A 17,075-nucleotide genomic window follows, 5' to 3' on the forward strand; every position below is an offset into this window, starting at 1 on the left:
AGAATAATTGGAGCGGTATTCAACACATTAATTAATTATTGAGGATAAATATCTTAGAATACAAGATTAAGTATTACTTTTGCCCAATATTTTGAAAAAGTGAGAACATATACTTCAATTCATATTCAAAATCGTATTCGTGCTACATAGTACATCTGTTATAAAGCGTCACTATATTTGCAAAATTCAGGTTTGCCCCCAAAATCGTCGTCTGTATTTACAAAATTCAGGTTAGCCCTCCATTTTTTAAACCTTGGGTCCGCCACAATAATAATAATAATGATAATAATTTTATTTGGCATTGAATCAATATACATGAAGTGCTGATAATGAAAAGAACACAGTTCGAAATAACAATTACAATTGCCCAGGATAACAGAAAAAAAAACATGTACAGTAAGCTTATTTCCATTGTGGTCCTGACTTTAAACTATCTACTTCCTCTACCCTCATTTAGAAATTTTACTCCAATTCACTGTCACCCTCTCCCCTTGTACATTACCATGCTTTTACTCACATTTATTTTCACCCCCCCACCCCCCAACCCTGCCACTAATTGCCTTAGGCCCTCTGATCAGCCACGAGTGCAGTGTCGTCAGCCAACAATATCGACAGGTGTCATATTTTTTTTAAACATAAATCTGTTATGTCCTCTGTGCACTCCATTGCCTGCATTACTGTCACCAATGTCCATCACTGACTGCTATTTGTATTTTTTAACCAAACACTGTGGGCAAAGGTGACGATTTCGACTGCAGTTATAGGGCCCCTTTAATTCAGACTACATTGCATTCGTACTTCAGTGATATTCTTGTTCTCTTTGTGATTTATCTCGTATTTGTTTTCTTTATCAATTCTATCGAAAGCGACTTGTCTGTCACCAGCCGATTTTATTCAACAGAGGGAATCTGGGGTATTAGCTTATTTTCGGTTAACATTTTACTATCGGGGCCGACTACTAAAATTTTTATCCAAAATCAGGAAACCAAGTGTAAAAGGATGAAATATTCATATTTTTAAAAATTGCAGAGAAGGGATAGTGCAATCAAATCAAAATAACTGGGTACTGTAGGGTACATTGTTACAAAATAACATATGCACCGCGAAACTGAGTTGCATTTCCGTAGTTTCGGGATGTGAGAGTAATTCCAAAAGTAATTTTTTAATTCGTATAAAACTACTGCCTTTCGCGGTCGAGCAAAGAATTTTGTGGGTGGCCAGATAAATGCCAGTGTTCGCAAGAATAGCGATCATGTGTATGTGAGATCGTGTATCATGTATTAGTTCGCTGTAACATCAATAGTTGTGTACAATGGCAGACGAAAGAGAAAGAGCAGTTTTTCTGAAACTAGAAGCCCTGAAGGATATAAGGTATTTTTAAAACATTAATTTAATAAAATATAAAGAGTTTATGTGAATATAGAGTTTGGAAATAGTGTTGTGAGATACCCGAAATTGGTTGTCTTAAAAGATGCTTGAGTCTGCTGACTGGCGTCTGTTTGATCTTCCTGATATGGTAGAATCTTTGTCTGCAGTCCCGGAAATTTTGTCTTACAAGCAAAAATGCAATGATAATAGATTGTTGGCTATGATTTTCTCAGATTATCTGAGCTTGAAGTCAGTGTCTACCTCTTCCTGTATTAATACGTCTTGTGTTTATTCAGCAGTACTTGTATCAGCTTTTTAAAGAATGTTTACTTTGTCGCAATGGATAAGAGCGTAAGAATGTATGGGGCACTTCTTACAAGATAGAAAGGGGGAGTGGTAGTACACGAACAATAAATTAGTCTTATTACCTATAAAATTGCACAGTAATAAAGTAAGTGTAATTTAACAAGAACCAGTTTGAAGAATTACCTGGAATTTACCTGGGGGTAGTCCTTTCTTGTGTAAATCTGGATAGGTATGTATTGAAGTTGCAATATATATATATATATATATATATATATATATATATATATATATATATATATATATATATATATATATATATATATATATATATATATATATATATATATATATATGAAATATATATATTATATATATAATGCATTTGACAAAAGTATTTACTCTCAAACAAATTATTATTTTTCATCCAAGCCTCAACTTTGATGATTTAAATTGGTGAATATATATATATATATATAGATATATACATATGTATATATATATATACATATATATATATGTATATATACATACATATGTATATATATATACATATATATTCACCAATTTAAATTGTCAAAGTTGAGGCTTGGATGAAAAATAATAGATTTATTTGAGAGTATATACTGTTGTCAAATGCTTAGCTACATGTATTTATTATTTCATGAGAGATAACTAGCTCATCTATCCTTGACAATATCACAAATAAGTGATGGAGTCAAAGAGTTGGTCAAGGAAAGATTTAAGGAAGGATAGTTTCAGCTACATGATCATAAGAGCACTGATCCCGTTTGCTATTTGGTCTCTTATCTTTATATCTTATAGTCTCTCTTTCTCTTGCTCACTCACATCACTGTTTCCCTGCTCTTTCTTCTTTATCTCATATCATCTCTCAACAGTTCTCTCTCACTCACCCTCCTCTCATTCTCTCTCTCTCCCTTCCTCTCTCCTTCTCTCTCTCTCTGTCTCCCTCACTCTCCCTCTATCCATTGTTACATTCACTCACAGTATTCATCTTCCTTCTCCCTTTCCATCATTACCATCAGTTATTATCATAATGTATTTCTAGTTTAGCTGTTAGGTAGATACATCCACTTAGGGTGTATATATATTAAGAAGTGGGACCATTTACATATCTCTCCTTGTGTTGCTCCTGCAGAATAAATCAAGTTTTAGATTTAGTTTTGCAGTATATAATCATTTGAAAAGCAAATCAAGACAATACCAGTACAAATGAAGTATTCAACAAATGTAGAGAATATTGACTGAGTAATATGTAAAAAATATCTTAATATATTAGAGAAAAACTGTATAATTTTTTCATCTATTTACTTAGTTTTATTTAAAGCATTTTGCCCTTTTGATAAACTGGAGAAAGCTTTGTTGACCTTTCAAACTGAGTGATTAACTGTGTTTATGTTTCTCCCCAGTAAAGGTGAAAAGGTGACCTTGTTTATGTTTCTATGATTCACCACAGTCTTGGATCACGTGTTGGACTTATGATTGACAGCTATTACTTTCCCAGATGAGAGCTCAGAGGTCCTATATACCCAATCCATGGATAATGCTATGACCTTATACACACACAATTCCTTGCTCATGAGAGTTGGAGTACCAGCTTGCAGTGCAGCGATGCTGAAATTATTTCGGCCATGGGCAGGAATCAAACTTGGACCATAGTGCTCTCAGTCCATGGGCTTACAGACATACATCAAACCTTCATTTGAATGGACAAAGGGGTAGGGGTGGCATTGATCTGATAAATCAATATATTTATTGTATAGTCCAAATTTTATTTCAGTGTATGTTAGATTTGATAATTATATGTCATAGGTTCCTTGATTTCATTGAGATATAGATCATTTGTTGAGAGCTGTTTTGATAGTCATAGAATTGTCACTGTCTTATGTATATTGATAATTAATATTAATACTTATTTCAATTGGATGTTTGCTGGCTGTGTGGGTTAGAGCATTACTACTCGTGATGGAGGTCAAGGTGACGGCAGTTCGAGCCATTCCATGAGTGAGTTGGACCCAGGGCATGGTTGATTAAATTCCATGCTACAAAGTCCTCTGAAAGGGACACCATCTTAGCCTCCTGATGGGGGATTTTGCAACATTAAGCCCAAATTATCATCATCATTATCATCTCTTATTCCATCAGGGCAAAGGTGGTGGCAGTGGAACGGATGAGGGGGCGGCTGGCAACAGAAGTCGAGGTTGTGCAGGCTGAGGAGGCAAGCCTGGCAGAGTACAGGGCTGAAATGGATCTTCTGCTACAAGAAAAAATGGCTCATGTAGAGGAACTTAGACAGATTCATGCCGACATAAATGCTGTGAGTTGTAGCTTTACGTAAAGTAGCTTATATTTGTGTTAGCAATATTATGGAGAAGGAGGGAGGTTGCTGATTAAGAGAAGTGACCTTGCCTTGGATGTACTGTGTCTTGCTGCACTGCTTCTGACCCGGGCAGTGGGCAGGAGACGGGGATGACCCTTCATCCAAGAGGAGCTAAGAAGAGACGGAAACAAAGGTGAAGGATGGGATTGGGAGTATGCTTTTGACTTGGCTACCTCCCACATAAGGGGAAAGAAGCCCTTGGTATGTAGATAGAATAGAATATTATGAATAGCAGATAGAATATTACAAGTAACAGATGTTGGTAAAAGAACTTTAATTCATGAAGATGTCTTTGCTGGCTTCCTCCCTTGTAAGGGGGGAAGAAACCTTTTTGTGTATAGATAGATGTAAAATGTGATAGTTGATGCAAGTTCTTGAGGTATTTCGTTGTCATATGAAGCAGTAAAATTTTAATGAACTTAGTATTATTCTATAGGGAGATTGTGAAAGTATTAGGTTTTTTTTTTTTATAGGAGTCAGTTTATTGATTGAATAAAGCTAGTGATTTGTAGTGAGAAATATGGGTAATGAAAGATTTAACATTTTGTGTTGAATTATTCATTTCATTTAATGTCAGACATAATTGCACATGGTAATGGCATTGATGTAACAAGCAATGTTCCCTCTAATGTTTTGCTGTGAGTGCAGAAATTTGCTTATGTGCAAAATAGTTTTCTTTGCAAAGTATGTGTGCACCATTGCGAGTCACCACACTGACTCCCAAACATTGTACAAACAATCTCAAAACTACATATGAAATTATGAAATTGTATATTTACATATAAAAGGTCATTGACAGCTTCAAAATCACTTTTCTTTTTTTACTTAATTCCTTATTAAGAAATTTTGATTAATTTCTTTAATTAAGAAATAAATTTTCATTGTGAAAACCTTGTGTGTACACATTGTTTTCCTTTGTGCGCTAGTTGTTAAACATGCGAATGCATATGGACACAGCTTAGAGGCATTGGGAACAAGCTAATATATATTGGTTCATAACAGGGTTAGGTTAAGAAGAGAAATAATAGAAATAAAAACAAACCAAAACAGGGATAAAAAAAAAAAAAAAAGCCTGACAGACATAGTATATTTCTTAAATGTTTATCCAGCAGAATTTTAAAACTTAAAACTATACATTACTATTTATTTTATTTTATTTATTTATTTATTTACTTTTCCTCCATTTCTTTTCAAGTTCATTATTGTATGGAATATATTCCAGATGGAAAGTATCATAAAGGCAGCTGAAGATGTACGTAATAAGAGTCTAGAACATGCTCGCCGTCTGTATGATGAGTACCGTCCGCTGAAGCAGGAAGTGAGTCGTCTTGCATCCCAACACCTCGGCATGGACAACCTCCCCAACCTTACACCTGAAGATGACCCAGTTCCGCATGAGTAAGCTCTCACAGTGTAATAATGTTTAAGAAGGAAATAGGCAAAAACTGGTTTACCAACAGAATGGTTAATGAATGGAATAGACTTAGTAAAAATATAGTGAGTGCTGAAACAACTGGTCGTTTTAAGAGAAGATTAGAGAAGTTTATGGATAGGGATGACGGGTGGTAAGGGACATGGAACTGCCTAGTATAGTCTTTAGGTTCTCTTGCAGTCTCTTCCATTCTTATGTAGTAACTATGTAGTGAGCACTGAAACTATTGGTTGTTTTAAGAGAAGATGTGACAACTTGATAGGGATGGTGGTAATGGACATGGAACTGCCAAGTGTAGGCCCTATTGTTTCTTGCAGTCTCCTCCATTCTTATGTTCTTATATTAACTTTTCCCTTGAGTTTCATTGATGGGAAACCCGCAACCCTAAAGTATCCAGTAATAGTCCTTGGGCTTTCTCAAGGAAGGAACCGAATTGTTGCCAGTCCTGTAGAACGGATATCGACCTCTTCAATACGAATCAGATGTTTGCGCGCACTATAGGTTGCTAGATGTATAATAATGCATCACAGTATGCACATCATGAAATATAAAGTCACAGATGTTATACTCATTCTCTTGCATCCAGAATGTTTATAACCACAGAAAATGCAATCAAGACTGTTCACTGAATACAGAGGTCATTCAGCTACAACTATAAAATAAATACAATCGGGACGCCAACACTGGCATCTTTGTATACCCACTTGCGCATCATGTAGGGATCATCGTAAGGAAGAAGTTAAAGATGGAACTGAATTGTTGTCAGTGTTGTGTTGGTGTGGGTCTCTTGTGATGTCATCAGCTATGAGGAGGAGGAGAAGACCTTGCTAGTCTGTGCGTTCCAAGGAGTCTGTTCAGGCGTGGCGTGACAAAAATTGTGATTTGTTACGAGCCATTCTACCAAATCAACCTTAGTACACACCTCTCTCTCTTATCTCCCATCTATGTGCTGTTTGATTTTATTTATTTTTTCCCTGTACATAATAAAGAAAGCTATATAAAACAATGATTATAACAATGTGTATTCATACATATACCAATGGCTGTTTCCCCCATACCAGGGAGGTAGCCAAAGTCAAAAGGCATAATTTCACTCCCATCCATTTCATAACATTTCATTTTAAAACATTTCATTTTATAACAACAATTTGATTAATTTTTATGACACATGGCAGCACTTTCTCCCCATGTTGCCATGTTGCCATGTCCAGGTGTGGCATAAGGTGGATAGTCATTGTTATAATCCAAACAAGTGATATTCATTGTACTATATAGCTTCTTTTACTATATAGAGAATATAAAAAAAAAATAGCACCTAGATAAGAAATAAAAGAGAGGCATGTACTTAGGTTGATTGGGCAGAATGGCTTCTAGTGGTAAATCGTGACGTATGTCACACCCTGAATGGACTTCTCAGAGCTCATAGACTTTAATATGAGGGGGAGACGACCAGTTGTTAGTGGTTAACCCCCGACATATGAAAAGTTAACAAAGATACTCAGGGTTGCACCTTGAAATCCATCAATCGTGTGTGTACTCTGGTTCCCGTTCAGGAGAGCTGAGGCCTTGAGGAACCTCACCACGGCCACCAGTTCCACCTGTAAGTCACTCAGAAAAGTTGTGGATCTGTGTGATCTATATACCAAGGGTTCCTATATAAGGGACGTAGCCAAGTCAAAGCCATGCATCCACTCCACTCCCATTCAGACACCCTTTCCTCCCGCTCATCTTAGCTCCTCTTGGAGTAAGGGTCACCCCTTGTGGATGTGCTAAAGTGAATGTAGGACATTGAAATATAAATAGTCATGCTTGGTCTTTAAGGGTGACAAGGAGAGAGGATCACCATATAAATGAAGTCGCTGGTACTGCTGTGGATGAACTGTGTCTTGCTGCATTGCCTCAGACCCAGGCAGTGGGCAGGAGACAGGGATGACCCATCATCCACTAGGAGCTAAGGGAAACAAATGGATGGGAGTGGGTGTGTGGCTTGGCGGGCTATCCCCTTCATAAGAGGGAAGAAGCCCTTTGTATATGGACAAAGGGTTAGGGATCATTGTCCTATGGAATACAGGTGTCATACATTAATCAGCATAAATTTATTAAGTCCGTATACGAGACCACATATTTCTTGTTTTAGTCTTGAAGACGTGAACTTGCTTCCATGACAAGATCTTAATCTTATGTGTTTACAGTTTCTTTGAGAAAGCAGGTGTGGAATGGAGTTTAGAGCACGATGACGTCCCAGGTGGTCTGCCGTCATTAGGGGGCCTGGGGGCAGCTCCGTCTTTCCTCTCGCCGCAGGGACCCCCTCTCACTCCGCTGCGCACTTCACACAAAGCAGACCAGAGGCCCCTACCACCTCCACCAGGACCTCCTGCTCCAGCATTTAGGTGGGTTTTATGTTAATAAGATTGATTTAGTAAGAGTGGATATGGGTGAATGGAGAATGGTTGTATATGGATGATGTTGTGATCCATGAAGTGGAATGGGGGGGTGAGGGAGTATGTGTGAGAAAATTTGACACAGCCCAAAGGGATTTCTCCCCATCTCCATTTCTGCATGAGAGGACGGAGAGGGGGGGTCGCCGATTTAATGAAGTGGCCTTGCTGTTTTAGAATGGATTAGAGCTTGCTGTGTTAGAATGGATTAGAGCTTGGATTAGTAACAGAAAACAGCAGGTCACCATAAATGGAATAAAATTTAGGTGGGGCAATGTTACTAGCGGGGTCCCCCAGGGCTCGGTTTTGGGTCCCTTGTTGTTCATGATGTACATAAATTACTTAGACAATGGGATAAATAGTGATGTTAGTAAGTTTGCGGACGACACTAAAATAGGACGCCTAATTAGGTCAGGAGATGACGCAGAGATTCTGCAGGATGATCTTAATAAATTGTTAACATGGTTGGAGAAATGGCAAATGAACTTCAATATCTCTAAGTGTAGCATGTTAAACATAGGGCTACACAACCCCAAAAATAGATACATCTTAGATAACACGTTTTTAGAAAAATCTGAGTGCGAGAGGGACTTGGGAGTTCTGGTGAGTCCGGACCTTAAAACCAGGAAGCAGTGCATTAGTGCCAGAAATAAATCTAACAGAGCATTGGGTTTCATTGCTAGGACGGTAATGAATAGAAGTGCAGAGGTAATTATTAAACTCTATCTAGCAATAGTTAGATCCATCCTTGACTCTGCAGTACAGTTTTGGTCTCTGTCCTACAGAATGGACATAAATTCACTAGAATCAGTACAGAGAAGAATGACCAAAATGATACATGGACTCGAAAATTTGCCTTACGAAGAGAGGCTTAGGCACCTAAATTGACACTCTCTGGAAAGACGCAGAGTGTGGGGTGATCTAATAGAAGTGTTCAAGTGGATCAAAGGCTATAACAAGGGTGATGCAAATACATACATACATATACCAAGGCTTTTTCCCCCTTTCAAGGGAGGTAGCCAAAAAGGGAAAGGCATAAAAACACTCCCACCCATTTCATCCCTAAATACACTCCACACCCCTCCCACCCTCCCTCTCATCTGGGCGCCTCCTGGATGGCGGGTCGTCCCTGCACCTTGCCCACCGCCCTGGGTCGGAAGCAGTGATGCAAATAAGGTCATCATAATAAAACAACAGGGCAGGACTCGCAGTAATGGGTATAAACTGGACAAATTTAGATTTAAGAAGGAAATAGGCAAGAATTGGTTTACTAATAGGGTGGTCGATGAATGGAATAAACTTATTATTTACTATTTACCTGTTTGTTTATTATTTAACTATACCTATGCATTTATTTATGTATTTTATTTGTTATTTACATTATTATAGTTTTTATTTATTATTTTATTATTAATATGATTTTTTTTCCGCATCCGACCTAGATATGGATCAAAAGGTCTCCTGTCGGCATGCTCCGCCTTTGTAATCCTTTGTAATCCTTTGTAACCATGTTGTGAGCGCTGAAACTATCGGTTGCTTTAAGAAAAGGTTAGACCACTTTATGGATGGAGATGACAGGTGGTGATGGATATGGAGCTGCCTAGTGTAGGTCTTATGGTCTCTTGCAGTCTCCTTTATTCTTTTGTTCTTATGTGTCTTGTGACACTGCATCTGACCCAGGGCAGTGGACAAGATGCAGGGATGACCCATCATCCAGGAGGTGCCAAGATAAGAGGGAGAGAAGAGGGTGGAGGGGAGTGGAGTGTATTAGGGATGGAATGGGTGGGAGTGGTTTTTATCCCTTTGTTTTTTGGCTGCCTCCCTTATAAGGGGGAAAAAGACTTTGATATGTGTATGTAAGATTGATTTAGTAAGAGTGGATTTATGCCTTTGACTTTGGCTACATCCCGTAGAAGGGGGAAAACCCTTGGTATATATATATGTATATAAGATTGATTCATTTAGTGATACATACATATACATATACCAAAGGCTTTTTCCTCCTTTACAAGGGAGGTAGCCAAAAAACAAAAACCACTCCTACCCATTCCATCCCTAATACACTCCACTTCCATCCACCCTCTTCTCTCCCTCTTATCTTGGCACCTCCTGGATGACAACTCATCCCTGAATCTTGCCCACTTGCTCTAGTGATGATTCAATTTAATGTTGCTAACTCCTGCTGGCTGAGCAAGTTAGGGCATCATTACTCATGGTGAAGGTTAAGGGGATGGTGGTTCAAACCCTGCTACCAGCAAAGTTGAACCAAGGTCCTGGTTCATTAAATTCCACACTACACAGTCCTCTGTAAGGGGCACTGTCCTAGCCCCCTGGTAGAGGGGGTGTTAGATCATCATCAACAACAATAACAATAACAACAACAACAACAACAACAACCCTCTATCAAGAGTATTACTAAATTTTTTCTTGTTATTCTTGTCCAAGGATGATTTGCAAAATTGATTCGGTGATAACATCAATATTCTACATTGAATGTCTATCTCTCATGGTAATGCTCCTTTTATTGCAAACTTGTCCTTCCATCACACCATACATGTCTGTACCACCTCAGTGTAACTGCGTTCATCTCCTATTTACACTTTTATCTTTCATCAAACTTTTATGTTGTGTTTACTCCCCTGACACTACATGCACTTCCAAGGCCAGATTTTTTTTTTTTTTTTCATGGGGTTATAGGCACCATGGATTCTTCCGTATAGGTCGGAGGGCGAAGAAAAGAAATCCCTCAACACATTTATTTATATAAAACTTTTAGGAGGCCATGTTATCAGGTTGGATTTTTTTTATTTATTTTTTTATATATATATATTTTTCTTTCCAAGTTTTGTTTCATTTATGCCTTCTCACTGGCCAGGCTGATGATGTACCAAGCTTTGCATGTTTTGTACAAACAGCATTTTTTTTTTTTTTTTTTTACTTTGATCATTTCATCAATGGTAGTTGGCTGTTTGATAGAAATTAAAAAAGAGGAATTTTGCTGGTTTTTATTTTGATTTCAGGTTTTCCAATGTTGGGGGGCCCATAACTCAATGAATAAAATGTTTGGACTAAGAGAGTCTATTTCCACTGCTGTGACGTTCCACCAGTGAGCTATTTCTGGAGTTCATAGTTCTCATCCATGTAGCAGCTGTGGCTGAATTACTTTCCATGTGTTAATGTGTGGGCTGTGGGCCAGATGCAGGGATGACCTGTCATCCAGGAGGAGCCAAGATAAGAGGGAGGGAGGGGAGTGAATGGAAGTGGAGTATGTGGGGATGGAATGGGTGGGAATGGTTTTTATGCCTTTGTTTTTTTGGCTACCACTCTTGTAAGAGGGGAAAAGCCTTTGGTATATGTATGTATGATTGATATTTCTTTACTTGGCCCTTTCATGAATATTTCCAATGCTCTCCTTGTGTTCAACACACACATCTCCTACATATTTGATACAGGTTAGAGTGTTTTATTCCTTTTTTTTTTTTTTTTTTTTCCCTCTCACAACCTAAACACAAACTGAGACACAGGTAATGTAGGTCACATAGGTCATGCCCAGGGCCCCAGCATGGGTAAGTGCCGCCCCGGGGCAAGTCGAAAAGTGACGCCCCCCCCCCCACCCACCCACACACTACCACTACCACCACCTTCCACATCTGATGGTCACTAGCACGATTCACCTGTAACATTCATCCACAAAACAACGTTTCTACACACATTCATACACACAACCCATGATAAATAAATGATGCATTAAAAGTACATTAGGGGGAATTTGCTTTACCTTCTTTTCACCAAAAGTGCTGCCTCCCCAAAACATGCTGCCGCGGGGCATTGCCTCCCCCCCCCGCCCCTCCCTTTGTCGGGGCCCTGGTCACGCAGCAGAGGTAGTCTTCCTATTGCTGACTTAAAGTACAGTTTGAACATGTCTCTCACTTCAAATGCTGAGGTAGTACACCTAGAAGCATTTCAAGTAAGAGAGAAGTTCAAACTGGACTTCAATTCAGCAACAGGAAGTCAACCTTTCCTCTTTGCTTAAGCTTATAAGGGAAAAGACCTTTAGATACATATGATTTAGACAGCTGTGCCTTGCTGCATTGCCTTTCATTTGAGCAGTGTGGCAGGAGACAGATACGAACCTTCATTCCCGAGAGGCTGAGACACGAAAGGCATCAAATGGGTCTTAATGTGTAAATAATTAGGTTCGGTTTTTACTCAGCTACCCCCTTAGAGGGTAGATGTCTGTTGAGGAAGGAAGGGAGAAGATAGGGGTGAATGGAGAATGGTTGTGTATGGATGATATTGTGATGCATGGAAGGGGTGGATGGGGCATGGGTGGGATCAGGGAGTAGTTAAGTATGAAATATATTTTGATGCAATCCCGAAGAGATTTCTCACCATTCTTAATGTTTCTGCATGAGGGGATGGAGGGGGGGGTCACCAATTAGATGAAGCGGCCTTACTGTGGATATGCTGTGTCTTGCTGCATTGGTTCTGACCCAGTTCTGTGGTGAGATGCTGGGATGACCCGTCATCCAGGAGGAGCCAAGATCATAGGGAGGGGTAGTGTACACATTAAACAGCCATGGTGACATGACACATCCCTGATGCAGTCCCACCTTTACCTCAAACCTCTCACTCTCTCCATATCCAATTCATCACAGGCTCTCCTACTTTTGTAAAAACTTTTGGCTACCCTAAACAGCTTTCCCCCCAGTACCATATATCTGCAAATCCTCCCACAGTGCCTACCTGTCTACCCTGTCATAAGCCTTTTCCAAATCCACAAAGGCCCAAGAAACATCCTTACCGTTTGCTAAAACTTTCTCACATATTTGGTTTACCACAAAAATCTGATTCACGCAACCCCTACCTGTCCTAAACCCACACTGTTCCTCACCAATTACTCCCTCCCCTTGAAAAACAGAAGATTTTAACTGAAGTTGTTTGTGCTGAAAGTAGCAAAAGCAAGTAACATGCTAGCAAGATGCCTAGTGTGCCATCACATTGACATAATTCTATTTATTTTTTTGTTTCAGACAACAACCTCCTCCCATGAAATCATGCTTAAGTTGCCATCAACAGATTCACCGGAATGCTCCTATCTGTCCACTGTGCAAAGCAAAGTCACGATCTCGCAACCCCAAGAAGCCCAAAAAGAAGGATTAAAGATATTTTTGAATGTGACTTTTAAGTCATTCGTTGTCAGTGAGATCCATGAAGCATTTGTAGAGAGTAAGACTGTTTATGTGTGTCAGTACTTAAATTTGACTAGAGTAAATGACATTGTTGATGTACAGCATTGTATCAAGAACCTAGTATAGAATTTTCTTTAAGAAATTGACTTTCTTTAGATTACTCTGATGCTGGTATGTGATCTCATGTTGATGCACAGCATTGTACCAAGAATGAAGATAATTTAGATTTTTTTTTTTTATTTATTTTTTTTTTTTATTTTTTTTTTTAAGAACATTACTTTCTTTAGATTACTATAATGCTGGTAATTCTTGTATGTGATCTAAATCTGTTTTTCTTGGCATTTTATAACTTTTTCAATGTGTAGGTTGTCCACAAGGTACAAGTTCATGTACTACCACGTTTGTGGAAAAGTGTTCCAATGCTTTAGTCATAAGTTTTTTCTTTAACCCTGATGTAGGTAGTGAAAACAGCATTCTTAAATTTAAGAGCAGTTATTAATTTTAAATAATTTATTACTAAATAGAATTAAGAATTGAACCAAACCTTGAATTATTGTTTATCAGAATTGATAAAAAAAATTAAATGTAAAATTGATACTTATTGTTTAGGATTTTAAGATTAATGGAAGCTTCATCCTTCCCTCTATCAAATAGCAAAAGAAAATGTAGTAAGAGTGTTGTAGACAAGTTTTTTGTGTTATACAAATCTTGTATTTGATATATAGTAGCGTCCAAAGACTTTTCAGAAGAATGAATGAAAAAAAATATTGACATGATCAAGAAGAAGTGGGTCAGGAACCTACCAAAATGACCAAAACAAATTTGAATGTGATTCCCCCCCCCCCTGCCCCATATGTTTGGTGTGACCAAGAAATAAAAAAAGTGCAAGTTAAGATTTATTTTGGGTGGCATAACCATATTTGATTAGAACAAGACTGATTTGTTATCTGGTTGCATTAAGACAAACAAGAATTACTTGGAGTTGAAAAGCCATAATGTTGAAGTCACTCTTGGTAAATATATGGAGAGTTTATGACCATCATTGAGTGTTATTGTGATTTATATTTTCTTGACAAAAGTCATCAACATGTAGTGGAGGCGCAGAAAGGGAGCAACACACTACCTCAATTCAAGAACAAGTCCAAGTTATTTGTTTGCGTTTTGGAGGAGATGAACTTTAATTATATTTCTTGTAAGTGTAGGAAAGTAAATGTGCAATGTGAATGTTCTGTGGAACTTGGGTTTCGGTCTGGCAATTAGTGAGTGGTAAATGGATTAAGTTTTGAGAATCAGTCTATTGTAATGGTTCTTAAGAAGAATTTGCATTAATCTGGGTAGTTATCACCATTTGATAAATGTACATTCATTTCAAAACTGGTCCATAGGTTATCATATGCTAGTGTGGCTAATTAGTAAGTGGTAAATGGATTAAGTTTTGAGAATCAATCTATTGAATTGGTTCTTAGGAAGAATTTGCATTAATCTGGGTAGTTATCACCATTTGATAAATGTACATTCATATCAAAACTGGCCCATAGATTATATGCTTTACAATTCCCTTTTGTTTGATAGTGCACTGTTTGAGTGACGCAGCACCTGTTCACCAAAGTTAGTATAGTTTTGTGGTTCAGTTGTGAAATGGTGAGCAGAGAGGTTCCATGTTTGGTTTTTTGGTTTTCACATTTGGGAGATGTTTAGAGCATTTTGTCCTTAGTTTTGGCAAGGAATCTGTGATTGATATCCATTTGTGGTGGTCTGGTAATATGAATGTAAAGCCTAGTTGACATGGGCTAGTTTAGTAGCTGCTAGTGTTATTGACTTGTAAACTACTAGTCTACATGCCCAATGTCGTAAGAAAGCTAGTAGACTTACCGCCAAACTATCCTAGTGTTAACACTTACTTGCCGGGTAAATTAACTTGCAACCAGCACTAGCAGCTACTAATAACCCCATGTCAATGAGGCTTTTGGGGAAAAAAAATCATCCTGCCACTTGTCATCAACTATCATCTGGAGATGTAGCCTGAAGGGGCAGGCATTCAATCTCTTAGAATGGAGAGCTAAGGTCTCCCTCTTGATCAACTTTGGCTATGTTTTCCTCCATTTTTTCGCAAAAGAAGAGCGGACAACTGGTCACTATTCCCTTTGCTTTTCTACTAGCCAGTGGTGTAGAAACAGACCCACACATCACAGACAGTCCATTGCTTGCTACTGTGGGGCTGTTGATTTGGAAGTAAAGAGTTTTAGTAAAAGTTTTGAAGAAAACTTCAATGAGTATGAGAATATATGTGCACATGTGGAAATTTCCTATGTATCCTAAGGTAAATAGATGTTCTTTGTGTTTATTCAATGTAAATGTAAGTTGGACATTTTTCGAAAATTAACTAAATCAGAAAGTAGAACAAGTGTCTGACAGGTTTTGTAATGTTGTTTTGTGTGTTACTGGTAAAGGTCAGCATTTGTATTATATTTTGTCCTTAGTAAAGCAGCCATTTTATAGGGTAGCACATGAAATTGTGTATTTTGTGAATTAAGAAACAAGTTGAATAAAGCAATGTACATAACCATGATTTATAATCATGTGTAAAACTACTTTTACAACTGTAAAAGGATAAGGAAAAAAATTAATGTTTTTTTATATACTAAAATATGTGAAGCCATAATCCATTTGATTTTTATCCCTTTTGACTTGGTTTGTTTTAGGTTTTCACTCTACTTTTTAGACATTGACAAAAAATTTAACCAAAGGTTTTCCAAAACTACTTTGAAGTAGTGGAAGTGGATTTGATTCTGTTTTGCGAAGGCCCTGTGTTGTTTTTATCATATGACTGATTGTATTACTTTTTGTTTACAGTGGAACGAAAAGGCTACACTATAATCAAACCTTGAAGCTACCATGCTGTTTTAATGCATATTGGCGATGAATACATTGGAAAAGAAGCTCAGAGGTGCCTTGAAGTGTTGGACCTTTTTTTTCTGTAGAAGGGGAATTTGTCAAAGAAGCCAACTTTGTATAGATCGCTGACTAAGCTGGAAGCCTCATGTTTATCTGATAGAAGACTTTCATGGTTTTGATTGCTTCATGATAGACTACCATTGGATTTTGACTACAACTGAAGAATTGTGAGATTGAGTAAACTTAAATATTACTTCCAATGTTCATGGGAAAATTTATCTTTTTCATCCAAAGAAGATAAAATTAGAGGTGTGGTTGTCAGTGTAGGAAGCACATTTTTCTCATACAGGTATCAGTGATGAGACAAAGAAAATATATTGCTAGCATTTTTAGGAACAGAGTATTTACATTGTTTTGGCATATCTCTCAGCTCCGAAACTACTGCATGAGGTGGAGTATGTAAAAAGTTTGAAAACACATTATATTGTAAGGCTTTTTTACCACCGTGTATTGAGAAAGCTTCAGCAAAGAAAGAAAACCATGGCAAAACCTTGCAAAGATTGTATGTATATTTGAAATCCCTTGCCAAAGAGTGTAAGTTTGGTGATACTTTTGACCGTTGAGTTAGAGCTCAACTATTCATCGCTATAGAAAGAGAAAAGTATCTTCCTAATTTGGCAGCGGAAATTTTAGATCTACAAAGATTTCTGTAGACACTTTTGAAAGAAGTGCCAAGATAAGAGGGAGGGAAGAGGGTAGAGGGGAGTGGGATATATAGGGGATGGAATGGGTGGGAGTGGTGTCTATGCCTTTGTTTTTTGGCTACCTCCCTTGTAAAGGAGAAAAAGACTGTGGTATATGTATGTACTCTTGAAAGATTATTGATATATGAAAACACTCTCTACACAGAAAATAACCTTATCTGCAGAGGTTCATGTTTTATATAGAAATGTTAGCTCTTTAGAAAAGAAAAGGTATGTGAAATGTAAACATATTGTTGATACCAGCATCTAAGTGCTAACTAGAATTTCCCATGTATGTTCCAT

At 37.8% G+C, this 17,075-nt stretch overlaps 1 protein-coding gene across 1 annotated transcript; it reads left to right on the forward strand.

Annotated features, from left to right (window-relative positions):
* The first annotated feature begins 1,215 nt into the window (after nt 1-1,215).
* LOC143024005 (zinc finger C4H2 domain-containing protein) lies at nt 1,216-15,796 on the forward strand. The gene is made up of 5 exons (XM_076182696.1): nt 1,216-1,371; nt 3,838-4,009; nt 5,295-5,470; nt 7,697-7,894; nt 12,976-15,796. Exons 1-5 carry the CDS (start codon nt 1,313-1,315, stop codon nt 13,103-13,105), a joined length of 735 nt encoding a protein of 244 aa, XP_076038811.1. The 5' UTR covers nt 1,216-1,312; the 3' UTR covers nt 13,106-15,796.
* The last annotated feature ends 1,279 nt before the right edge of the window (nt 15,797-17,075 follow it).

Source organism: Oratosquilla oratoria, unplaced genomic scaffold (genome assembly GCF_046742065.1).
Source record: "Oratosquilla oratoria isolate Oo_2021 unplaced genomic scaffold, ASM4674206v1 SCAFFOLD79, whole genome shotgun sequence".
Taxonomy (NCBI): domain Eukaryota; kingdom Metazoa; phylum Arthropoda; class Malacostraca; order Stomatopoda; family Squillidae; genus Oratosquilla; species Oratosquilla oratoria.